This window comes from Larimichthys crocea, chromosome VII (assembly GCF_000972845.2).
Source record: "Larimichthys crocea isolate SSNF chromosome VII, L_crocea_2.0, whole genome shotgun sequence".
Taxonomy (NCBI): Eukaryota; Metazoa; Chordata; class Actinopteri; family Sciaenidae; genus Larimichthys; species Larimichthys crocea.
This window is the reverse complement of record NC_040017.1, coordinates 9,291,882-9,318,378: the sequence shown is the minus strand read 5'-3', so window position 1 is coordinate 9,318,378 and position 26,497 is coordinate 9,291,882. Positions and strand designations below refer to the sequence as shown.

The window sequence follows — 26,497 nt, the reverse complement described above, 5'->3', positions numbered from 1 at the left end:
GTGACCAAAAACAACATTTAACGTACAAAACAAAATCCTCATGACCGCACAGTAACTTGAAGTCGTGTCACATGTGCCCACAGTCAGCTCAGTTTATTTGTTATGCTTACGATGGTGTGGCACAAGGCAGGCGAACACACACACACACACACACAGACACACAAAGACACACTCAAGTTACTTGGTTGAGTGTGTGGCTGGCTGCTATTTTAATCTGTATGCCTGTTTGTTTTCTGTTTTGAGGATGGAGAAAAGAGAATGAGCTGCAAGTCAAACAGCTCATTAGATTAAATTCTGCATCTGACAGTAAGCAGAACCAGGAAGAAAAACAAACCATGCCATAAAACACACACACACACACACACACACACACACACACACACACACACAAATAGTACACAGGTGCCCGCCTACACACATTTAATATTAATTATATGGGGAAGTGATTCAGACACAGAAACTTCAAAAAATCTGTGTGCGCACAGTGGAAAAGAATTAAACATGTGTAACCAAAAAGAAAACAGTTGGATTATGGTTATATTAATGCTATTATAGAATTACTGTTCAGGAACAGAGGAGGCTTTAGGGATTATTAGGTTCATGTGATCCTACCTTGTATCCAGCATGGGTCCGGCTCTTTGTAAGCGGTGTGGTGGAGCACAGTTCGATGGCCTCAGGCTCATGAAAGATCACCGTGGGCAACGGCTCCTTCCTCAGCGTCAGCACATTTAACTTGGTCTTCAGCATGGTCTGGAAGTGCTGATGGAGAAAAGAGAGGAACACACACTGATCACACTTTAGGCAAACTTAGAGAAAGTACCAGACAGCTACTTCCCTAACATTTGTAGTTTCCTTGTTAACACCGCTGGAGGCTCCAAAAACGCAACCACCACAACATCAGCATTTTAGTGTTTGTGTCATTTATAGGTGTGTAGTACAGAATAAGAGATGAGTGTCACCACCTTTCAGTCCAGAAATATACTAGATTTAATCAAGTAAATGCAATGGGGGAAAAAATGCTGCTTGGTGCTCTATAAAACTTTCACAAGGCTCAAAGGGTTAAATTACCAAGAAAAGATTTCAGAATAATATGTTTAAGGCTTTTGTTTGACTTGTAAAAAACACCAGCATGAAATTGAAGGCAGGAGTATTTCAGGTTTTAAAGGACCCTCACACACAGAAAAACAAATCTTAGTAGTGAAAACTGAAGATGAAGACTTGAGATGGTTTGAGAGGTCTGTTTTTTTTTCTGTTAAAAGTGGAATGCAAGAAGCAAATAAAGGGAGCTCTGCCCTCGCTGCCTCCGTCAAAACAAGTGAGTCGCCTGCTCTCATACTACAGTCCACAGCCAGTGTTTCCTGAAGTCGAGCAGAACCACATGGTGGATCTGGCCTTGTGGAATTTCTGGGCTTCCTCGAAACAGTCAAGACAAAACTGAGCAGCTAATGAAATGGCATGTCTGCTTGGCTGCGTGTCTGCAGCCACCCTCCATTATCAAAGATCATATAGCACTGGCAGTAAGTCAGTGGAAATCTTTTCTTATGCATTGGGATAAATGCTGCACCTGCAGGTGTTTTGAATCACACATTTTTGATACTCATCTGTTTCTTTGCAGTTTCTTTGCAACAGGTTTTGTATAAATCTGTGGAATATGTTTAACTGGCCACATTTGCCTCAGGAGACCAAAAAAGACGACATGGAGGAGGAACTGTTTCAAACTTTTTAGCTGCGTGACTCTATGGAAATATCGGTCTGTTAGTTTGTTGGCCAATTTGCTGCTTTGGTCCAGACTAAAATATCTCAACTGTTATACGGAGTACTGCTATGAAGGTTTGTGGTCCCCAGAGGATGACTCTTGATGACTTTAACAACCTTTGTTGTTTGAGTGATATGTCTCAACAACTATTGGATGGATTACCATGAAATCTGGTACACACATCCATCCCGTCAGGATGAATTATATGAATATGAATACGTTTGATATCGTATGAGGTCAATGTTTGAATTTGTTTTGTCTTCTTACTCACTTTCTGCCATATACAGATAAAATAGCAGATGCTAATCTAGTCATCTAGTCTAGTGTGAATCTCAGAATATGTTTCCATCTGACCACTGTTCTGTGAAGTACAGATTACTTTTACAAATGCTTCCATTCACTTCTTTTCCTCTTCTCATTGGCACTTAAAAGCTGTTTTCCATGTTGGACCTGCACAATGTCCATTTTTTATGCAACAGATGGTCAACATTTTCAGACGATGAAAACAGTCAATCCTGCCAACGCAGGCTCTCATCAATCTTCAGTGTTGGTTTTGTTTGGTAAAGCCAAGGAGAAAATCCTCAATCAGATCCAAGAAATAGGTTTGGTGTCCAGTTTCTAAATTCGACACTGCTGCATCAAATGTTGTTACATAAATACATGACACATATTCTCCAAATTCAAAATATGCATGACTATGTTATGTATTTCCTGGCAATGGTGATTTGTAGTTTGAGTGCCTGAGACACAATTTCATTTTACTTCTGATTGCAAATACCTAGAATTTGACTGCAAAATAATAGTGTTTATACTATATTATATTACCACTACCCTATAATAATAATACTATGAGTTGCCCTTGTATATGTTATTATTCTGAGGTTTTAAAATTGTATTTTCATTGTCTTTATCGTCACCTTTGGCTTAAACAAAGTAGATTTTGGGGTCCTGTTTGCCAAGATCTGAGCTCATAAGATGTGTGAAATAATATATGCACAAATAACATAGCTAAAAACTTAATTTCACACACTAGCTAACAGGTCTAATCCTATTGTATGATGATGCCCTTCAGTACAACACTCAACCTGATGGAGCTGATGGACCGCTGGAACCTGAAGCACACCTACACTTTCATGTTGAGGAAAGAATAATAAAGAAATGGAGAGAGAGGGCTGTTGGGAAAGAGAAAGATAAGGCAAGAAAAAACAAAAAAACAAGGAGCAGATGAAGGAGAAAAGGAGAAAAAGCAAGATGGAGTTGTGAAAGTAAAGCCACATGTGTGTAAACGCTCGCTGACCTCCGCGTCAGCACTTTACAGCTTCCTGACAGCAGCTCGCATTCCTGCGGTTGGCCCCGGTACGGAGAGTCGGGGGGTGGAGGAGGGCTTGGGGAGCCTGTGGTGGACTCCCCGACTCCTCCACCCCCCACCAGGAGCAAAAGGCCTGAGCGGAGGGGCCGCTTGTGGAGTAACGCTGGAATTCTATTCATAATATTTTTACAGCATTTTAATGTTTTTTATTTCTCAAGTCCCAATAGTCTCCTCATCAAGTTACTGCTGTTATTGATTCTATTTCTGACTTTAACTTGGATCCAGGCAGGTTTTCTGTCTCCACCATTAGGGCAGTGTGGGTAGGGTGGGTTTTGAGACGGTTACAAGACAAGCGTCTTGTCTACACTTCAGATCTAAATGCTAAACAATGGCTGCTGTCAGAAGAAAACCTCAAATCTCCAAATAATGGTCCTCTTTCAGGATAATGAAAAACAACCTTGTTTTAAGAGTGACACTTGAGCAATCACTCAGGGGCCTGAGCGCCATATATATTATGTAAATGTTTGATTTTAGCAAAAGCCTCTACATGTTGAATATTTATATCTGATTGTCACAATACTAACCAAACTACAAGTTTTTAGTGTGGCTACAACTCAAGTGTTTAGTGTCATAGCAGGCTCATCTCTGCAGCGACTGATGTGAGTCACTGAAGTGCTAATGGGTCGCCAAAATCCACATGTATCAGAAATCTGATGGTCATAACTCTGCCAGGGTTTGATAAGTCATAACCTGTGCTCTTTGAGTCCTATCTGGATCTTTAGATTGAATTTAATACAAGTCACAACATAAAGTCTTCCACGCTTGCAGGCATTAACTGAAAATATGGTTGTCAACCGTAACATCTTCACCTTATATTCTGAGTGATTAAGATTCTATATGGTTTATATGTCATCCTAATAAAACGTGTGACATAAAAGCTTTATTACAGTAACTGAACAAAATGTTCTCAAACACAAAATGGTTTGTGTTTGAGTTCATCAACACACGTGCAGTGCTATAACAGTAATATTTAAATAGAACTTATGTGACAAATATTTAAAAATATTGATTTCGGGTGCATGTTTTGTTTGCCATTGTCTCTGTTTGTCTGTGCCAGTTTCTCAAAATGGTTGCCAATGGCAACCGTAACTGTCAAGGCCTTTAATACTTTTACTTTTTACTGAATTTTCCTCAGTACAGTTGTTAATTATTCCATACAGAGTGAACCTCCACTAATAATATTTATATATTACTCTGCAGCCGTACAGCCAAGATATACTGAATTACTGAAGAGGCTGGGCTAGTGCACCTTCAGATTTCTTATGAGAAAAAGATCGATGTACTGTATGTGAATACAAAGTTGAATGTTTAAGCATCTTATACATCCAATAACTATTTTGATTACTGTACATGAGACTGTGTCCTTTTTAGTTCATGTGAATTTCTATTGGATCTTTCTTATTATTACAAATTACTATCATTCCATATTTTGAAGTCTTATTACTTCCACTCTTTATATATATTTATCCCTGCTGTAAATCCAATCAAACTCTTTGGTCATTTGTTAGCCAGTTATGACATTCAGTCATAACATTAAAGGTCTACATATTTAGCTGAATGACTGTAATGCTAAAAGCCCGTAGCCATGTGATTTATGTGCATTTATAGTGCAGAAAAGTTACGATAAAAAAGGCTTGGCTGAGCATTACCAGAACTCCTTCTCCCTGTGACTTTTACAACAATTCACTCATTTTTATTTTATGGATCTATAAAATCAACTTTACCTTGCACTATTTTATCTGCAACTTTTTTTTCTGAGAGAAGTACTAATATTTAAAATTGGATGGACGTGCAAGGTCACACAGATGCAGCACTGCCAGCTAATTCTGAATGGCTGCCATGGTGTCATCATCAAACACATTAAATAATTGTGAATTCTGCATTTATAAAATATGTAAATCCAGGAAAATACTTAAACAATCACGTTCACGAAAGATGAAGCAGACAGGCTTTGGAGAGTGTCTTTGTGGAGTTTGCCTCCTGCAGTGATGAGCTTAACAGGTCACAGATGGTAAGTTAAACCTTTGGTCCCCTGAGGGAGCATTCTTACAGGAAAGAGGTTCTTGGGTCAATCTCATGGTAAGACACTGCATAACAGGGTAAAAACAGACCTCTGCCACGCCTACTGACACACAAAATAGGGGTTATAAGGATGTGATGATGACAAAACAGTAGAAAACAGCTGGAAATAATGTTAAGACGCAAAATGGATAGATGTTCCGTGTCTAAAAAGCATGATAATCTGAAAAAAATACAACCTTTAACTGCACAAAAGGCTACTGGTTCGCCCTGAAAACTCAAAACGTGGTTTGTCATGTAAAATATGGTAGGAGCTTAACACAGACCTCAAGACCAAAACAGTTTGTCAACAACATTTGCCTGTCTCAGACACATATGCATACACCGACCGAGACACACATGTAGCAGGCTCCAAGATGAAAGAGTGTGTAGAGCTCTGTACCAGATGTTGTAGGTCTGCCGGGTGCTGGCATGAGATAACAAGTCGATAGGACAAGAGTCAAGAGTAAAGAGTCAGAGTTAGAACAGCTATTAATAAGTTAATAAAGGCAACTGTTTGGTGGTAGGTACAAATGCTTAGAACCAGCCTGTGGGTTTGAATTTGGGGGTGACACCTCCAATTACTGTCAGCTATCCCAGACCAGCTATTGGTCTTCATGGTCAGGAAGACAGCCATGACACTTAGTATGTAACAGAGCTTCAAATGAAGCCAGAATCTCATGATTTGTTTCAATGACTACATGGGAAAACTTCCTCTGGAGAGAAACAAACTGAAGAACTCAGTCAAACAAAGTTCAGTTTACATTCAGTATACCCATTAAAATGAATTGTGTGCATATAAAACATTTGCAGAGCCAATTTTTAAAAATATTTTAGAACCTACATTTACATTCATGTTTGCTTGCTAGCAGCCCTCTTACCAGTCTTTTGCTGACATATTGCCACATTTCTTAATCAGTGGGACTAATAGGAAACCATTGGTTGCAATGTATGTCCTGTCATTCATTTGTTCATTTGTCCTTAGGCATGTCTATAACCAAATGAGGACACAATCCTAAAACTGTTGACCCTTTTTAAAAAGGTCCAGTGTGTGGGATTTGGTGGCACCTAGCGGTGGAGTTGCAGGTGGCAACCAAATTAATACTCTCCCAGTGTTGTAAATGAAGAACAGCTAAACCAAGACCAAGTCAAGACCAAGAGCAGAGTGTATCAAGACAGAGACAAGACCAAGACTTTGAGGGGTAGAGACTAAGTCAAGACCAAGACCACACAGGGTAAGACCAAGACCAGGACCAGACAGTATATAGTGTACTTAGATAGCTAACATGTTTGCCATATATCTTTGGGTGAGGCACGTTCCCCGCAGCTTTCTCAGTAAGTGTATTGCAGGATTGCTGCAGGAGTGCTGTGTGTTTTCTTCTGTAAGCTGTTTTGCAGATATCATCCCACTGTAGATATTAATGGCATATTTTAAGACAACAATTCATATATTCAGGTTATTATACACTAATGAAAACATACTTCCAAATCTTATACACTGGACCCAGTGTCCCACGACAGTCAGAAATCTTTCAGCCAACTTTCTCCTTTCTTGTATTTAGACATGCTATGTGTTAGGATCACATATATGCAGAGCAGATATAGGCATCTTAAGTTTGCTAAGCAAAACGCTCGCTAGCTAACAAATGAATTATATAAGTTGGCTAGCTTGTAAATGAGTGTCTTGCTCTGTTACAAAACACTAGATAACTAGCTCGCCCACTGCTACTGAACCACAGAGTGAAAAGAGGTTTGGACCTCAGAAGGTTCAATTGCGGTACTAGTATCCAAAAACTCCACAGCAACTCTTTTAAAGGAGGAGCAAACTCCTATTTTGCTTACAACACAAAAACAGACATCAAACCAACATCACCACATCCAACAAAGAAATATTTTGTGAATGGGTGATTGTACAATCATTCTTTTTTTCTGTTCTGTCATTTGCCAGTGAGTAAACAGCACATAGGCTAGAGTTACACATGAAACAAATTGTTCATGAATTTGCTCCTCAGAATGGGCCAACAAACCATGTCTTTCCAAACAATGTCTTTAAAGCTTGCGTGGTTGACTGGCAACCAGCTCTATCCTGCCCTCTTTTGTTCCTCGGACGCCATTTAAACACACAAACACATCATTTCTTCAGTGACCTTAAGGAAATACACTTGTGGCCCACAGGTAGTGGAGTAGGAGGTGGTTCACCCAGCATGCAGTGGCACTTCCTTGCATGGTACGGGATTGGGCAGTATAACTTTCTAAGTTGTCCCTCTATGTGTTTACAGCCTCCCCCTCTGATCCTGGGACAGTTTATGAGAGGAAATATGTCTGAACGGGCTCAGAGTAGACTGTGGGAGGTCCCTATGCAGAAGAAAACCTGTTTTTCTAAATTATGATTGGAGCACTAGGGCGTGTAGGAGGGAGAAGGCCAATGATCGGATGTTGTGATTGGTGGGTTACTTCTACAGGAGGAAGTGGGTATTAAAGTACCCAAACCTCAGAGCCTGGGGGTGGCAATCTCTGGTTGGCAGTAAAAAACATCAACAACTCTTTGACGCAGACAATGAATCCACAGCAACATCTTAAATAGTCTATGAAGAGCCTGGGCAAAGAAAAATAAAGGCCTGCTGTCAAGAACATGGTCAAATTAAATGTGGTCCATTTTTTACCTACTGTCAGATAGAAAGCAGTGTATAGTACATCCAAAATATACACTCATCATTAGGAAAATGAGGCAACAGGCAGGCGACCTTAGCTGGCTTTTATTGATTTAATGAAATAATATATCAAAATACATATGTAAACCCCAGAGTTCAAGTTGTTATCTTTTTGACCAACAGCATAAAACCGAATAAACAAAGAAATGCTCACATGGCTTTCAACTTAAGCCAGAGCTGATAGTACTGCTGCTTGTCTATAAATGGTTACAACTGAACGTGCCTTGCCTTCAAATGTTTGGCATTTGTTTTTGAAAAATTACTTAAATAATGGATTGATTATCAAAATAGTTGCCAGTTCATTTTCACAAATCTTCCAAGTTTAATCGCAAAAACTATTAATAATAGTAAAAATATTTCAGGCATGATATTCACATTTTTCTCCCATTAGTTATGAACTCACAACCTAATGGGAGCTGGATGAATCAATTAGCTTGTTTAATGCTCAGGTACAAATATTTTTGAAATTTAGTAAATGAAAGCGAGCTCTTGCAACTTATGTTTACCCGTAACATGCATCTCTGCATAGACATGCACAAACTTTTGGTGCCAAGATATAACAGGAAAAGAAAATCAAGGCCAGAAAGTACAATCTATGGTTATGTTCTCTACAAACGACAAGTAAAAGCTAAAGAACAAAAACCTAAATTACGCAACTGAGACTTTAATTTTGACCAATGGGAAGGATAAGACTCTCTGTCAAATGCAAATCCTTAAAAAATATAACTTCCGCAAACAGGAGATTATGCCCATTCATCAAATATGAAGAGCCAAACCAGTGAGCCAAAAGCCATTTGTTCACAAGAGGCAAATGTGTACTGGCTAAAAAAAAAAAGAGTCAAGAGAACCATGGGAATTTTGTGCCTGTCTGCTCGTGGATTTGTTTTGCCACCGAGGCCACAGTCTCAACAGCATAGCTGTGGCCACAAAGCAACCTCAGCCAGACAAAGAGACAGACCGACCTACCGACCAAGGCACAGACGTAGAAACAAATAAAGGCAGGCGGAGATGGCCACAGCAACAAGTAAAGACAGTGGCCTCATTCTCACCGTGTTTGACCTCAGTCAGCTATTTCTGCGCTGTCAGGTCCACATCTTTTTATGTGCTCAGCCCTGTTTGTCAGTGTCACACACATTAAAGTGTCAAAAGTGGAAACCATGGCTAAAGAAAGAGCTGCTGACAGAGGAAAAAAAAAAACATGTTTAGTAGCTCTAGGGATAGTCAGAAAGGAAGCATGTCGTTGTGTGTGTGTATGCATGCTTAACCTGCCTGCCAACTTGCATATCAGTGTATATATATATATGCGTGTTTGACCGCCCAGACCACTGCGTATTGTGCAACCTGCCATTGAACTAACATGGCCTCTGGCTGAGTAAGGAAGGGCCCCTGAAACTGTTTGGGGCGTGTGATCCGCAAGAGGTGGGAGGAATGGGGAAATACACACACAGAGAAAAAGGCACGATGCAGGACTAACACACACATACACAGTGATTGTCAGTAGCAGCTTGCCATTGCGATGATGCGACCTGTATCTCCTCACCCCCACACCTCCATCTTTCTCTTTTTCCCCTCCTCTTCCTGCCCGAGAGTGAGACAAAAATGCAGCAAGACATTAGGTGTTGCTATGGCAACAGAGGACAGCCAAGTGAGAATAATATGGACGGATGCCATGGTGAATGAAAACAACAAAACAGCAGATAACAAACACTAGTACATTCTCGATCAACTGACTCCTGCTCGAGAAAGCCCCGTCATTCCTGACTCAAAAGAGGTGAAGGATACCCGTCTAAATGATGCCCGTTGCCATGGTTACAAAGCAGGCAACGGGCAGGTATTGCTATCGTTCTATAACCACTTTTCACTGTATGGGTTTTTCATTCTTATACTGTTATTTTGAACTATACTCTTTTTCACCTTCTTTTATCCTGTTCATGTGGCCTCGGTCCACATGAACTGCCTTAGTCATAAGGGTTTCTGCAACTTGGGCAGACTTTGTTGATCCAAATTCTCCTCCAAAGTCATCCATCAAGTTAAACATCGCCAATCAGCGTTTCATAGTTTTAAAGTGGACAGCAGAAACATGCCAAACTCTTTATCAACTTTGGGCCACAGTTGGTCTCTAGTAGGTAAGCTGGTGTGAGCCAAGAACCGGTCATCAAAAGCAATGTTTCTTTAAACACATAAATCTCTTTTTTTTTTCTCCAGTAAGTATGACATTTCTGTGTCCTACATTTCCCACAATGTCCTTTAACTCTATGGATGGGAGCAATTCACATGTTTACAACTAGCGAGCCTTCACGTCACAGGTCAACTTACTGAGAAGCTCCAAGTTACATCAGAGTTTACAGAAACGTCCGAGTGACCTGAGTCATAATAACATCTTGGATGGAATCTCATGATTACGATAGCTCCAACATGACATCGACTTGGCATAGATGCCCATGTCTTACAAACTCGCAGAATGTAAAGCAGGCTTCCTGTAGTATAATCTCCACAGCCAAGCTGAGAGAACCCTGATGGTATTCTCTCAGACTTAAGAAAGCTCCCTTCGGAAACCATCCAACTGTTTTCACAGGATGAGTCGCACTCCCCCTGAGAAATAAACTTTCAGTGAAGTCGGTGGAGTGCCACCTTAAAGAGAGGCAAGAATGTGCAAAAGTTTCTGAATCTGAACCTAAATTAACTAAAATCATACATTCATTCCACACCCTGTGTGGATACACACTGTCTGGACCCCTATGAACTGTTTAACACCATGTTAAAGACCGTGTAAAGGCAATTCTGAGATTTCTTTCAAAATACATTTAATATCTTGGGAAATTGTTGCTGAAAAAGACTTGAACGATATATTACTGAAATGTGGAGTAAGAGGTTTTTCACCAGTTTTCAGTCCAGGATTTTTTTGGGGGCGGTCCTAAAGGGTGGCTCGATGACACACTGAGGCCACCCTGAGCATACCCCTAGCAGAGATTAATTCATCTCACTCAGTGTTTCAAAGTTAGTCATGTCATTTTCTGAAGTCATCTGAAACACATTTCACTTGCTTCAAAATTGCTGCTCATTTTTTCCCAATTCTGACACCTAATTTTATAAACTTGTTGATATTTTTCTATGCTTTACACCAACTTGAAGGGTTGGGTAAGTTGCTGACGTGACATAACAATTCTGTTGCTCTGTTTTGAGCACCAACCGTGTGGGAGTGGTGGATTGAAGATGGCTGTAAAAACAATGCCGGTTTAAATTTAACATAACTTCGCCTCAAATTATTTCAACCTTACTTGCACTCACATGACTGCTCTTTTTTAGTGTATGTTTAGCTGGCAGTGTGTGACCGGAATGACTTACTCACATGTGCACTACCCAAATTTACTTAAGCAACTGGAGTAGCCACGGAAAATGTGAGACGTATGGTGGCTTTGGGTGACACTTGTGTTCAACAAGTGTTACGGAAAATGTGAGATGTACGGTGGCTTTGGGTGACAGCTATGTTCATGATGTTAAATGTATTAAATTAATTATTATAATTTATTATTATTAATTAATTTATTATTAAATTGTCATCCAAATGGCCAAAAAACAAAACAAAAACAAACTCTATTTTAACCTAGCAGTGTTCAATAAACCATAATCTCAAACAGCTCAACTCAACAGCTCATTCATAAATTATAAACCGTTAGTCGGGATGGTTCTGGAACACGGTTGCTAGGCAACACGTGAGCGAGCATTAACGGCCACAGCTCGGATGTTTGAATTAATCAAAGAGTCGAGCGGGTCATGTAGATATCTGTATGTGTGTGTTTATAGGATCGTTTATGGCCCTCTGGTCCTCCCCCTCCAGAAAAAAAAACTCCACATCTGAACAGCGGAACTCTCGGTTCTAATAATTCGTGATTCCATCTTCTTGACGCCTGGGCAGAAGAGAGGATTGTGCAAGTTCACTTGGCAGGCAATCCGCAGGCCGACATCTGGAGAGCATTACGTCTGCAGGAGACGTGAAGCCAGGCTCGGTGCGCGGCTTGCCCCTGGATATCAAACTACGTGTCATTAACGGTGTTAATACATAAAAAAATATATATATTTTCCCACTTCTTCTTAACAGGTCACAGACGGCAGGTTACTAACCAGAGTCTGCTTTTAGCGATTTAACACAAGTAATGGAGAGAAAGAGGAGGGAAACAGAGATTAAGCATCCTGATGTGACAACATGAAGGGAAAATAAGAGTGACAACAGGAGGAGGAGGCCTGCAGTTGCAGTCTGTAAAGATAAAGAGTACAGGCCTGTGGGTAAAACATGGCCATTTTACACACTGCTTTCACATTTTAACACAATCTCCAGTCGGATATTAGCACAGAAATGCAGCGGAGCTACAAATTGTTGCACTGTACCTCCGGCTTGCGTAACGTGAATAGGTGCGTTTAAACGTCTCACCAATGGGGAATCGTTTAGACACACATATAATGCACAGAGCTGGTTTCTGCATCATTTAAAAGACGACTAACATCAGCCAAGTGCTCACAAAACATCTGTAGCTGCTCACAAACCGTAGCAAGTCTCTCCAAGGCAGGAGCCATGCACAGCACGGCGGGTTTCAGTAACTGTTCACACGGCTGAGCCGTCGACAAGGAGCCCGTCACTTACCTGCAATCGCTCCGACGCGGGTTGCCACATATTAGCAGGATCAGTGTTCTCTGTCTTTTACTACAGCTTATTCTCTTTCCGTAGTCCGGTTTCACATCTGTTCCCCTCTCTGTCCTCCTTCAATCTGGACTGGTCGGGTAATGAAGGATGTGTCGGTCGCTCCGCCTGGCTGTAGTTACGACACTGGCCAGCAGGTGGAGGTACCTGCTCCCTGTGGCCGGGCGGCTCATGGTGCTGCGTTCAGGTGCTTTTAGGAAAAAGAGGCGTCAATGTGACAACGTGGTTTTGAGTTTTTGGGCAAAATACAGGTTAAGCTTGACCATATTACATAAGCTGTTATTTAATATAATTATGATCAACTTAAAGGCCCAGTGAATATCCAAATTGAATATAATGCATAACTATGTTTTCAATAACCTGAAAATAAGTGATGATCATAACTTTTAATAATTGTGATGTGAAGCCAACTGCAGTTCATCAAACGGCCACTTGAAGCTGGCTACAGTCTCCATAAGATAGATAGATGTGTAAATAGGCAACTGCTTACTAACACATTCAGAATAACGATGTCAGTGTTGTATTTACAGCTTTTTACAGCTAAAACTAAAGAGTTGGTTCCTTTTATTTTAGCTGCCTATCTCAGCGTCTTACTAAAGGCTCACATCCCGACCAGGGTGTTACGCTCCGTTCATACAAACCGTCTAGTTGTACCCTCGCCTCTCGCAAAGCGAGGTCACTTTAAACTCTTCTCTGTGGTCGTCCCCAAATGGTGGAATGACCTACCAACGGCTACAAGAACAGCAGCATCACTTTCTACCTTTAAAAAACTTGTAAAAACCTTTCTCTTTCGAGAATGCTTCCCTGCCTAACAAAACTAACAAAACTAACAACTACTCTGTGCTCCTTTACACCTTTCTCAGCTTATGTCCTCCTCTGTAAGTCGCTTTGGATAAAAGCGTCTGCTAAATGCCACGTAATGTAATGTAATGTAATGTAACATTCTGACATATTTTGTTTGATATCTGTCACAGAAGGTAGCAACAGAACAATGGCTAATGATTATTGGCAATTAGCAAAAACAATTGAGTAGCTGTGTCTCCTATTGACAATTTTGGATGAAGACATTCACAAGTACCCGGTTTTCATATTTATTTAGTGTAAAATCAACATAAAAAATGAATGATTTTTCAGCTGGATACCAAAAGGCACCCATAATGATATTTAGCACCATTATAGAGGACTTCAAGGCCTCAGACGATTAGTCATCCAGACCAGAGTAGCCAGCCAGTGCAGGAATGCAGTTAAAATGAACATATAAAAACCTAACATAAATGCCATGGCATTATTTCAGAGGCTAGTGGTAATAAAAACTTGGTTAGTTTAAAATCCTCTATTCTCACAATTCCCAAGTTTCACAAAAGCAGCTAAAGTCTATGGTGAATTGCCGCAGTCATGCCAACACATTTTGATCTTCTTAAGATTCTCAAAAACAAGTTGTAACAAAAACATTCAGTCCATCCTGACTTTGTTATTTTAAAAGAGAGGTTTGGGAATCCACCGAAACATCATCCATTAGTTTGTGGAAAATATTGAATGAATTAATCTTACTTCTTCCAACATATTTTAACCACTGGGTTTTAAAATGAAACCACAGCCCAGTGAGAGAGATCTCATTTTATCAAGGTGGTGGCCTTCAAAGAGACAGAATCTCTGAAACAGACGACGTGTTTTGGAACCCAAACAGCGAATGCTCTGACCCCCCTAGGGCATTTAGAGGCCAAAGGTCAGGTACAAAGCCTCCAAGCAGACCATGAGCAAAGGTGAGAGCCATCAATAACATCTGGTGCGCCTGTGATGTGTGCGTATGTGCGCGTTTGTGTACACACATAATATATGTAGGTGTGTTGAGCGACACGACACGTAGTCGCGGTCTGTATTTAGAGATGTTTACATGGGGAACATCTGGATAAAGCTTGAGGTCACTGAGGGTGTTCACATTACCAACACTCCATAAAAGGTCTTTCCCACGGCTGACGGTTCAGTCTGGTGGGTATGACCTTGGGACATTGCAGGAAAAACAGACGCTATAGAGAATCTGCTTTTTTCTTGGTTTTTGTTGTTTTGAAAACAATTTAATCACCCAAAACTTGATTTGAAGGAACATGCTAGTTTATTTCAACCTGGTGCCATGGGCTGTGCTAATAGGATTCAGGGAAACTTTCATTGTTGTTTCTACTGTCTTCTAAGGGAACCCAAAAAGCTGAATGTAATGGCAGGTTACCCCTATCATGACAATTATCGTGAGTCACTTCGCTTTAAAATGTTGGACTGTGTTTTTTCATACACAGCCGAGGATCTCAAACAAATGGAAGAAGAGGCACGAAGAGTGGAGGCAGACAGGACACAGGGCTCTCCTTAGAGACAGCATACGTCAGAAAACTGGTGGTGTTCCTGCGGTCACTGCTCTCCACAGCCAACTGAGGAGGAAACTTTTGCTGCAGAGAGTGGGACCTGTTGGTGCTAGACTTGGAAAATAGATGTGTCCAAAGATGTAACTACAAATGACAGAAGTCAGCTCTCCATATGGCCAGAAAAAGCTGTTACAACAGGTAAAAAACACTAAGTGAGGGATTACTGTACAATACATGTGACCCACCAGCAATTAACATTTGCTCATACACTGTAAAAAAAACAACAACAACTTGTTTGTATGGTGAGAAAATGGCAGCTTACTTTAACCTTAATAAATATGGTTTAACCTTTTTTAAATTTACGATAATAGGACATTAGTATTGTAAATTTCACGTTTAAGGTTGGTATTTTATTGCATATTTTAAAAGGTCTGTAGATTTTATGGTGAAGAACTGTCAAACCATGACAGACCATAAAATATGCCATTAAATATTACAGTTTTGCTGTACAATTAACAGTCTCTAATATAAAATACTACTTTAATCTGTCTACATTTCCGGAAAATGCCGTATAAATACAGGTTTTGAAATATGACTCGCAGAGCAATTAGCCACAACGATGCCATTTTATTCTTGCAATTCAGAAACTTTCAGGGACTCATTTGCTGCTCACTATTGCTCTGGCACACATACATGCTAAAATGAAAGCGATTCACAGTCTCACATATTTAAACAAAACTATGTGCAAGTTGTCCTGGATGTTGATCCTTGTGCAGTTAGTCAAATTGGTCATTTCAAGCAGCTTCCCTTTCTGTTTACTTTCTCAGAGACAAGCACATGAAATGAGGCCTCATTTCTCCAAGGAGGTTTTGAGTGCAAAGGTAGCACAACCCAAAGAGCCACAATAGCCACATATATGGGAAATATAGCAGGTTAAAATAAACTGTAATTATCATTTAAGGTAACTTTATTTGTTAACATTCATGCTATTGCTGTATGTATTTCCCCTGCACACTAAAATGAAACATTAAAATAAAACAGTCAACAGTAAATAAATAAAATAGGGACTTTATTGTAGATATTGTAGTCTCATTTATCTGTTCAAATTGATATTTTAACTATTGACAGTATAGAGAATGGATGGCGTATGTGTGACATCACCCACAGGTTTCTGAAAAGCCATTTTGAAGCTCAAAATCTGAGGCTCTGGCTGCCGCCATGTTGGCACTTCTGCCTCTTCCATCTCTCAGCTAATCTAAAAATCAGCACGGCTCATCAGCGGACGTGAGTCAGGCTGAATGACGCCTGACTGGAAATATTACCACAGTGTAAACATGTTTATTTCTGCTGTTAAGACGGACGTTTTAATATGGGGGCTTATGGAGATCGACTTGTTCTGTAGCCAGCCTCAAGTGGATGTTTGAGGAAATGCAGTTTTTGGCATGTCACAGCCATAGAGGTTGCCACTTGGTTTTAATTAGTATGATTGGGCCTCTGCATTAGCAAAAGTTGGCATCAAATGTCTGGTCATGTTCCTATTCTTGCCAACGTATTCTTATATTACACAGTATAGGATTTAAATAGAATTGTTTTTATTATTTCGAATTTCTTATACAACACCATGAATTCACATAAGACACAAGGTGAGTACTGTCGATTATGTTCACTTGAATCTTTATTGTTTACATCATTCAACATAGATAATAGGTAATCATGTGGTTGCTGTGTTTAAAATGACAGAAAGAAATCTGAAGATTAGCCGAGCCTATTGGTAAAACATTGCTTGACCTTGAGAGGAACAACACAGCTGCACACACAGAGCTTCCCAACTGGCAGGACACAGAAGCACACATATTCTGGAGTAGATATCATCCCTCTCAGTCTCCTCTTCGTCCTCCACCTCCTCCTCCTCCTCCCTCTTCTCCACCTTAAAGCCAACAAGAGGTCACTCCAGCAAAGAAACTCTCATCCAGAAACTATTCAACACTGTCAATATTAGAGGTGAATTTGTACACTGGAATAAACAGGTACACTGAGTAAAACCGACTATTTTTCTGTGCAGTGAGAAATATACCTACCTATTATCCTAAATATCACTGAAATACATACAGTAGGATGGTAGGGTCACAGTACTCCAGTAAACCCACTTTCTTTACTATTCATACACCATTGCATGTAAAGAACAGGACGATATGTATTTTTAAAAAGAAAAAATTCAGTGACTAGTATTTTATACATGTGTGTATTTGATCTACTAACCACAAATTACTCCAAAGAAAATATTTGGCACAGTCTTGACAAAGAGAAATACAACTGCAATGAAAAAAAACAACAATAACAACCAACAACCAAGTACAAAGGATTTTAAAATAATGCAGAGAGAACATCAAATCTAACCATGCACAAAGTAAGGCAACCTACTGCAGAATTTTTTGTTTGTGTGTGTATATATATATTTATATATAGAAAAAGATACAGTGTATGCACCAAGAGGAGTGCACCTATTTCTACAACACCTGTAAGGACTGCTGTCCGCACTGTTTGCTGAGTTTACACTTAGAAATTTAGGCTCCTGGGTTGTTGGCCCCCGCCGACAGACAGACAGTCTGGTGCAGACTAAAGTCAAAACTCTTGTACAGCAGAGGTTACTGGTAGTGTCGCCCATTATTAATAACTAAAGTACTGCAAAGTATGCTCTTATGCTACAATAAAGCCTTATCGTGGACTTTGACAGGAAAATAGATGTATCAAATTCCAGATTTGTTCTTTTTAAACTACAGAGTATGTTTTATTTTTTTCGCTCTCTCTTTACATTCAATTTTGTTTTGCTGTTATTTTTTTCTTAAGAAATACTTACTGACTTTATGTATATATGCGTGTGTGTGTATGCACATGTGTACATGTGCGGTTGTACAGCTTGTGACGTGCTGGGATGGTTGGGTTTTACAAATCCTTCGTCTTGATGAGGGTAACCAAAGGCTTGTCATCAGGACTGTAGTCTTCATAAGCGATGGGAGTGGCATCATACATGGCAGGCCTCGACTTCTTGCCAAATCTAATTAAAAAAAACATAAACATCAGTAGTGATTTACAATTTCACCATGTAGTTCATCCTTTGTTGGTGGTGTAAACAGTAACTGAAGTGATTTAGTGTTGAACTTTTAGATAATTAGAAAAGACATTATGAATTAAATAAAAATTTTATGAGAACAAGGAAATCTTTGCAGCAGAGTCTGGGGCATCCAAGCTTTTAGCTACCAACCACTGGATCCTACACTTCCAACAATAAAGTGCCAGACCCTCCCTGCCTTTTCAACTCAACATCCACAGTTTGTAAATCAAGCTGTCTGTTATAAATTTGAAGCTTCCCAGTTCCTCCAGAGCAACAGAACAGACGTAAGTAGTAATACTCCCCATGACTCATAATTTGACTTGAGTTTGACAGTTTATCCTTGACCCCAAAAACAGCAACTGATTTACTTGCTTTTTCTGGAGAAAAGGGCAGGAAGTGGATCTAGAGTTGAGATTAACTGACAATTCACTGAGTGTAAAACATTACCTCATTCAATACAGTCAAAACACTTCCATAACTGTGCAAGACTTCATCAGTCAGCCAATGCATGCACTGACCTGGCATGGCGAATGGAGGCGATGGCATTGCTGAACTCGCTGTCGATGCTGCGGCAGTTGTAGAATTCCTGGTAGGCATGGCGTGATGAGCCCTGGTACTCGATGCGGCTGATGCGGCAGATGCCCACGATGAGGATGATGAGCATGAGGACGAAGGCCACACACAGCGCTCCGATGATGATATAAAGGGAGTGGCGGGGCATGTTGGTCAGGGTATCCTCGGTGTGTGCTGGCTTCCACTGCAGGTCTGACACGCGCACACACAGAGGCATGTAGCGTTAAACATGTCAGGTTTCAGATTAATAGCTGAACACCAGTGTCCTGACAGGATGACTTACGGATCTCGCAGCTGGGCCCAACCCATCCAGGTGGACAGTGACAGGTGAAGCCATTTGATTGGTCGATGCAGGTGCCTCCATGGTGACAAGGGTTGCTCTCGCACTCGTTGACGTCGACCTCACACCTTTCCCCTGAGTGGACAGGTGAGATAGAGTGTGAAGGTAGTCTTTACGATAATACATTCATCCTTATAACCATGTCATGTGAGTCATACTAGCACAGGCAGCTAGTCTACTGCTTCACTCTGATCATAGTGCCAGTGCTCACCCAGGTATCCAGGTGGGCAGGCACAGGAAACATTGAGTCCTGCACTCTCACAGCGGCCTCCATTCTGGCAGTGCATCTTCAGACATGGATCCTTATAGATTTCACAGTGTCTTCCTGCACACACACATACATAACATCTGATAGTCCATGTGGAAGTAAAGCTAATTTACAGATGTTTGCCAGCGTCTAAAAATATATACACATACCTTCAAACTGTGGTGTGCAGACACACTCGTAGGCATTGATGAGGTCCCTGCAGGTGGCGTAGTTCTGGCAGGGGGCAGACAGACACTCATTGTACTCCTCTTCACAGTATAACCCATGGTAGCCTTAATGGGACACACATATACAGTATATATTAATGCATACTCCTTGCATCACCCTTTCCTTTTCAAGCATGTAGGAGAATCTACTGTGGCTGCGAAACTGGCAACTATGTACAGCAAATCAAAGTTTGCTGTACATGTGGCAGTGCAGGATAACGCTACAAAGACTGTGTGGTTTCATTCAGTTGGAAACACGACAAGAATTCAGCCCTCCATTCCTTAGTGAGTTTAATACTTCTATTATTTTCATGTATACTGACTTATTCTCAAAACTGCCTGAGGTAGTGTTCTGGGATGCATGTCATAAAACAACCACAACTTTAATGGACTTTAATCATGAAAATTGCTGTTCTTGCTCATATCTACTTTGGAGGTTTTCTCATCAGTCCCCCTTTAGTCAGTTCACTTTTCTAACTCTAAGATTACACCCATCAATACTAGCCTGTATAGCACAGAAAAAGATTTTACCATGGAGCTCCTACAGTGTAGCAACACATCTTTGGATCTGATACAAAGACAACACCAGTAAATTGCAGATATGAATCAGTTAAACAATTATTAATTGTCCAATAAGTGCATGAATATATCATTAATACAGTATTTTGCTACTGTGTTTGAATGGATTGGGCATGAGGTCAAATGACATGCAGTGCACTGTGTTTTCCATGGGATGGCAGCTGTGTGCTGAGGCAGAATGAGCCTGAAAACATGGTCAGCACATGACGAACAGACAACAGACATTACTCCTCTGTTTCTCCGATAATATTTAGAAGCTAAAGAAGTGTAATGTACAGCATGTAAGAGATAATATGGCATAGTTGATTGTATCTGTTTGACTTTAGAAGCACAGGAAAAGGAGGAAGGATGCCTCACTGTGTATTCAGTAATGGCTGTTTTATTAAGTTTTTATTTTTTTTTATTTTTTATTGTTTTTGTTTTTATTAAGTAAGATTTTAATGTACCTTCATATACCTGTTCACACTGCCGGCTGAACCACTGCACTTCATAGAAATTTTCCACCATCTACGACTGAGAGCCAAAATCACCGGAGGACCAGTGTCTCTCGAGTCCTTACATGTCTAGTGCAACAATCTCTTTTCATTAGCTTCTCTCCCATTTTGACTGACTAAATTTCTCAATTGGGTCCCAGCGCTGACAAAGTTTCAACAAACCCTCCGTGGGCCACAGCTAACGTGTGTTTGCGGAAGGACAGAGGGGGGAATTAATGAGGAACCCAGTTAGAGGCTCTAGGGTCCTCTCTGTGAAATGCCAGTGAAATGTCAAGTGCCTTTCCAAGACTCTGTCTGCTTTCTGTGGGCTGGCAGCCGCTCACGTGAACTGGATTACAGCAAACTGGAGGAGGGATCCTTCTACATATCAGCTCCCCAGCAGCCTTCTTTCAGACAGCCAGCAGGCATTTACACAATCCCGACACATATTCACACACAGGCAGACAATCTATGGTATTCATGGGCGCACACACACACAGAAATACACACTTATGCCTCAGACACCAGCTGGCTTTCTGATGAGATGAAGAAAAGGTCAATTTTGGTCCAAAGTGTGTGTGTGTGTGTGTGTGTGTGTGTGTGTGTGTGTTCGCTGTAATGTCTCGGATGCTAATTGCAAATCACCAATTTCACCAATCCCATTAGACAGGGCTGTCTGACTACAGACATTTGATTGGCTGGCAACATCTGCTCAACCATCATAGTCGCAGACACAGACAATGGATTGGTAGCCACATACACACACACTTGTAAGACAACTGTTTCACCATGGCAACCAGACAACAAAGGTTAAGAGGGAAATAAGGTGAGGTAAAACGGCAGGAAGATAAAGATGAAGAAGGACGGAGGAAGAAATTGGAAAAGGACGCCTGCTCTGAACGCACACAGCAAGAGTGAAGCCATTTAAATAAATTTGCAGAACATGATGAGATTATCATCTTAAGGCATAACTCTTTGTCGACACAGTTGAAATATTTAGGAAACTCTATGGAAGCTACAAGAGCTGTAAAATCTCAACGCTCAACAGAAATACATCATCCCAAATCTAAATCAATAAGTTAAAGAACAGATGTGTAGCGATCCATTCATGTCCTGCAGAGACAAAACGTTCAACAGATGTCGGTAACAACCTAAAAAATTACTTCAATTCCGAATATATTTTCCCAGTTACAGCCACAATGCAAAAGAAGCATCTGCTGAGGCTGCTGTTTCAGGCAAATGTGAATGTGAGCGTCGAATAAGAGATCAATATGGAGATTTCTTATACATTGGAGTGACAGATGCTGTAAACACAGAGCTGAAGGGAAAAGTATCATATTATGTTTATGGTCCACAGGGAAAGTCATCCATCTCCCCATCTCAGCAAGATAATTGCAAGACAATGGATAATGAAAAGACTTAATTAGACTTAGTTGAGTTCATCGCAGAGGTGTCAGTGTCAGTGCTGCGATCATCCTGTCTGAAAATAGCTTATCATTCAGCCGTACAATATTTACTGCTACTCCGAGTCTGAGCCAATGTTTGAGTCACTGTCTTTTCACTTATCACTAAGCTTTATGTGCTGGTTGATTTAAAGCAGTGATTGATTCAGAAGGTATCTTATAGCCATGGATAGATTTCTGAATGGATGTACTGGGCACAGGCTCTAAAGCAATAGCTCTGGCTTGAAGTGACTTAGACTACCATTTCTTCTTTCCAAGACAAAGTCTGATTGGCTATATATATATATATATATTCATAATATTTCTGTTTATTTTCTCCTCTGTAACACAGCTGGATAATACCTAAGCAGAAAAGCTCTGCTTGAAAGAGAACTATAGCCTGCACCACAGGTTTCCTTTGATGGTTTTCTATAATATATTTGGATAGTGTTAGGTTGGATCAGCTGTGGCTGGAAAAAAAAAAAAAAGCTTTGAGAAAGATTTTTGATATGCTCTCATCACGTTTTCAATCAACAGTACTCATTTAACCGGCAAAATACCACAGAGAAAAATGCAAAACAACCACCAGTGATGCACATGGGTAGGGGTAGCTAATCCTGGGGGGCCCATTGTCTTTTGCAGCACAACAAACACTAACTGTATGTTGGAAATAATGTCAGATTAAATCCAGTGCCGATGCACGTATAGCATGTGAGAATGACAATCCCTTTTTACAAGAAGTCAGTGTTTTTATGATCTGGATACTAAAAACGAGGTGAGCTCTCCCACCTCTAACTGACTTTGGCTAAATTTGGCTCTTGATGCCCACAGCCCCATGACATCAGCGGTCAGTAACTCCCTTAGCATTTACTAAAAGCATCGGCCACTGAGACGGCTGACATCGCAGCTCACCTGGGACACACAGACACCTGTAGCTGTTGCCCACACTGCGACAGACCCCGTGGGCACAGGGGTTCAGGGCACAGAAGTCCACCAGCTGGGCACAAGTGGGACCGGTGAAGCCCGCTGTGCAGCTACAGCCAAACCCCAGGGGGCCAGGGCCTTGAGCGTAGCATGTTCCATTATTGTGACAGGGGCTGGAGGCACACGGGTCCACCTTCTGCTCGCATGTAGCACCCTGGTAGCCTGCAAAAGGAGTAAAGCAGAAACAAGGGTGGGAAACTGTAAAACAGAAAGGGGGAAACATTCTACAATGCCTGGAAGAAAAGAGAAGCTCTGGCAAGATGGAAATGCTGCCAATATACTTAATATTATTAACAACTCTTTCTCAAAATCTTATTGTGTACAAGTGTATCTACTAGAAAACATAAAACAACACTTCACACAAGTGAAGAACTGAAGTGCAAGTGCAGGCGGATTGTCAATTATGCAGTTTGTTTTCAAGTTTTGGTCATTTTGACGATTGAGGGATGAACCTTTGCAACATGGTGGGCAGAGCCGCACAGCAGGGGTTGTTTTTATGCAGATGGAGCATATGTGACATCCATTCTGACATTTTGCACCCACTCTTCTGCCTCTCTAAGACCACATCTTAATGCAAAAGAGCTCACTTAGAAATTTGTGGGTTTAGTTGTCAGAGGTGCACGCAAAGACCTCTAGACATAAATGTATGGTGAGTTTGTTTGTTTTACATTTCAAAAAAACATTAAATACTCTAAATATGTTTTTTTAAGTCTGTGGCTTCTAAACATTGGGTATTAAACTTTTGAGTCTACGCTGTGCATTTACAAATTGCTATCAATACACACGCAGTAATTAACTCAACTTAGAGTCTGGAAGTCACGGTTAACAGCTAGCCATCCAAAGTTTAAAAATATGCCTATCAGCACTTCTTAAGTACGCTTAATAACACACTGGATCTCATTTATTGAATACATATGACCAGAAATGTAAAAACAACCATTTGAGGGGAGTTCAGTGACAGTTAAAGTGGTCTGAGGCTAATTAATATGTTTTTAGTTATATTTTTTTACACGTCTGATATTTATTATGTTATGTCATCATCTGGGTTCCACAGACATCTTCAAATTGCTTCTTTTGTCTGACCACCAGACTAAAAAAAAGCCCAAAACACTGAATGATTATTATAAATCATTTCAAGCAGGAAATCCTCACATTCGCCCACCACCACAGTTTAAAAGGTTACACCATATCTTTGGGTTCCTCCACCTCCCAAATCACACTTTAACCCCACATATACGTCAAACTGTCCCTTTAAGCCTCGTGACAGCCCGGCAGATGTGGGGAGGGTGACAGCACTGATCAAAGATAAAATACTGAGAAAAACACAGCGAGCAGTTTGTTTCTGTCGTTATCTACCACCCAAAATCATCACCTAGAGCCTACAGTGTTCTGTCTTTTATCCCTTCCTCCTCGTGTTAGAGACAAAAGCAGCTTAAAAGAGGATGAATTCTTGCTGTCGGCAGGAATATCTGACTATTGTGTGTGTGTGGCAGTATCTCAGAAAGAGCGTGGTTGTGTTTCTGTCATGCTATCTTTGCGTCTGCATTTGTGTGCATGTGTGTGTGTGGGGTGTGCATGTTTTGTGCAGACCCATTGACTCCATTTCTCTTTGTGGGTGAGTGGTTACTTGTCGAAGCCATCGGTTTCTTTTTCACCTCCTCTCATTAGGTTGCAAAACCTCTACCGCTTTCACCTATCCTCCTCATCTAAAAATAACTTCCACCCTCTTTTCACCACCCTTTCTCCTCCTCTGCCTTCACCTCCCATGAGAGCTGCCATTGTACTGCAGAGCGGAGAGAGACTCCTCTGTGTTCACGCACATACCTTGCTGTGACATGGTATGTGTGTGTGTGGGGTCCTCTGATTTACAGTAACACTGTAGTAAATCCCTGTGCCGACTGCTCAGGAGTGCACACTCCATTGAGCTAATGAAGAGATTTCTCTCAAGCATCCATTGATCTGCAGGACTTTATTCCACCATGTGAGGAGCACATTTATCATTCAGCGGCAGAGAGACAGGAGTAATCTGCAGCAGTCAGGGGAAAATCTCACCCTCCTTCTCTCTGTGTCCACCGCCTCGATGTGCTTCATCCTTTCCCTTTCTGCTCCTCTGCCTCCTTCAAAGCTCCTCTCGCTTTCCCCCCTTTCTCTTATACGCTTGCAAACACGCAGATGCTAGCCCACACACACACACACGCACACACACACACACACACACACTTACGCAAGCTCTCGCATGAATTTAATGTTATGATTTGTATTTGTTCTGTCATGGTTTCATCCTCTTGCTTTCCTCTTTGCTCCGTATGAATTGTGTTCAGAAGACCTCCACATCTTGAGCTTCAATTTATCTCTCCGTCTTTCTCTATTTTGTGTTTATTTGTCTATACATCTGTTTATTTTAAGACGCGCGCACACATTGTGACATGAGACCTGGCTGTTCATTCCTGCTCCAGGCGTTCAAACCTGCCAACACTCAAAGCAGTTAACAGTTTAAATTTAACTCCCCCGCCCTGCAAATTCTGACTGGAGGCAGTCACAGTACTGACACTCACAGTTTCTCTCCTGTCAGTGTGTGTAACTGTGTGAGAGAGAGGAAGATGAAGTGCATGTGTGCGAGCGAAAGAAACTTAATATAAGTGTGGTAGTCTCTGAGGAGTCGGAGTGCAAAATTTCCTTGAGCGCATCCATTAAATTCACATTATTAATGCCATTCACAAGTTAACTTCTTCATCACTTTACCTTGAATGGAGTAAAAACCTGAAGGGAAGACAGAGAGTAGAGACCCGGAGACATCATTTATATCATTTAAATGATCATGTTCATGGAAATTGTAAACGTGTAGCAATAAGCTGGACAGCCCATTGAGAACCAACCCATCAGATTTCATCATTTGTACAATCACTTTCACGTGTTTTACTCCTCTACTCCTTTAAAGTGATTATATCCATGATCTTTATGATGATATCTATGAGGAGGAGTGTTTATTCAATGAGTTGTCAACACACAAAAAAACACTGCATACAGAAATCGGATGACTGTAAGGAAATGATGAAAGCGTTCTTGTCAGTGGCCATTTGAGTTCAAAATATCTGGATGTTAACCACATGGTATGAATGATGATAAATGAAAGTATGGGTGCACTGTTAGGACTTGCTTTCATAATTATGGGTTAAAACCAATAACGAGCTGTGGACAGATATCCTAAACACCACATTTTTAGTTGTTATTTGGCTCAAGTGCTCTCTGGAAAAATGTTGGTTTTTGAGATATGCTGCTGACAGCGAGACAAACAGGAGTGAAGATATCACCTTCTATCCCCGCAGGGTGAATCTATTTAAATATCTCTGCCTACCTGATGATGTTGTAAATCAAAATTCAGCGTTTGCTCTCATAGTTGGCCTGGTGATCACAGATTTGACACATCTCTGACGACAGCTGCTACAGTTGTCATGCCATCCATCATTTTATTTATTGTTTGTGCATTTGGAGGAACGTTGCAAGAAAACCTGGAGGTGGTTTATAGGCATGGGAGGGCAGATGCAAAACTCTGAATCTGTGAGTGTTCGTTTGGTC

The 26,497-nt window shown here is 40.8% G+C and overlaps 2 protein-coding genes and 1 long non-coding RNA gene across 4 annotated transcripts in view; 1 reads left to right on the top strand and 2 right to left on the bottom strand.

Moving 5' to 3' along the window:
* The window catches only part of pid1 (phosphotyrosine interaction domain containing 1), a 30,223-nt gene extending 17,457 nt beyond the window's left edge, over nt 1–12,766 (bottom strand). Inside the window, exons 1-2 of the mRNA XM_019259419.2 lie at nt 12,534–12,766; nt 613–759 (exon numbers count right to left, since the gene is read on the bottom strand). Coding sequence (XP_019114964.1) covers nt 613–759; nt 12,534–12,563 — 177 coding nt within the window. The 5' untranslated portion in view covers nt 12,564–12,766. The remainder of the gene's footprint in view (nt 1–612; nt 760–12,533) is intronic.
* LOC113746120 (uncharacterized) lies at nt 11,638–15,852 on the top strand. Of its 2 annotated transcripts, XR_003462611.1 has the most exons (4): nt 11,638–11,901; nt 11,994–12,174; nt 14,882–15,084; nt 15,772–15,852. It is a non-coding gene; the product is annotated as an uncharacterized LOC113746120 (long non-coding RNA). The 2 variants fall into 2 exon arrangements; XR_003462612.1 differs by lacking the exons at nt 14,882–15,084; nt 15,772–15,852 and adding an exon at nt 14,217–14,309.
* A 749-nt stretch (nt 15,853–16,601) lies between these two features.
* Nucleotides 16,602–26,497, bottom strand: part of dner (delta/notch-like EGF repeat containing) — a 57,786-nt gene continuing 47,890 nt past the window's right edge. Inside the window, exons 8-13 of the mRNA XM_010737443.3 lie at nt 22,850–23,083; nt 19,387–19,509; nt 19,181–19,294; nt 18,913–19,044; nt 18,575–18,821; nt 16,602–17,999 (exon numbers count right to left, since the gene is read on the bottom strand). Coding sequence (XP_010735745.3) covers nt 17,888–17,999; nt 18,575–18,821; nt 18,913–19,044; nt 19,181–19,294; nt 19,387–19,509; nt 22,850–23,083 — 962 coding nt within the window. The 3' untranslated portion in view covers nt 16,602–17,887. The remainder of the gene's footprint in view (nt 18,000–18,574; nt 18,822–18,912; nt 19,045–19,180; nt 19,295–19,386; nt 19,510–22,849; nt 23,084–26,497) is intronic.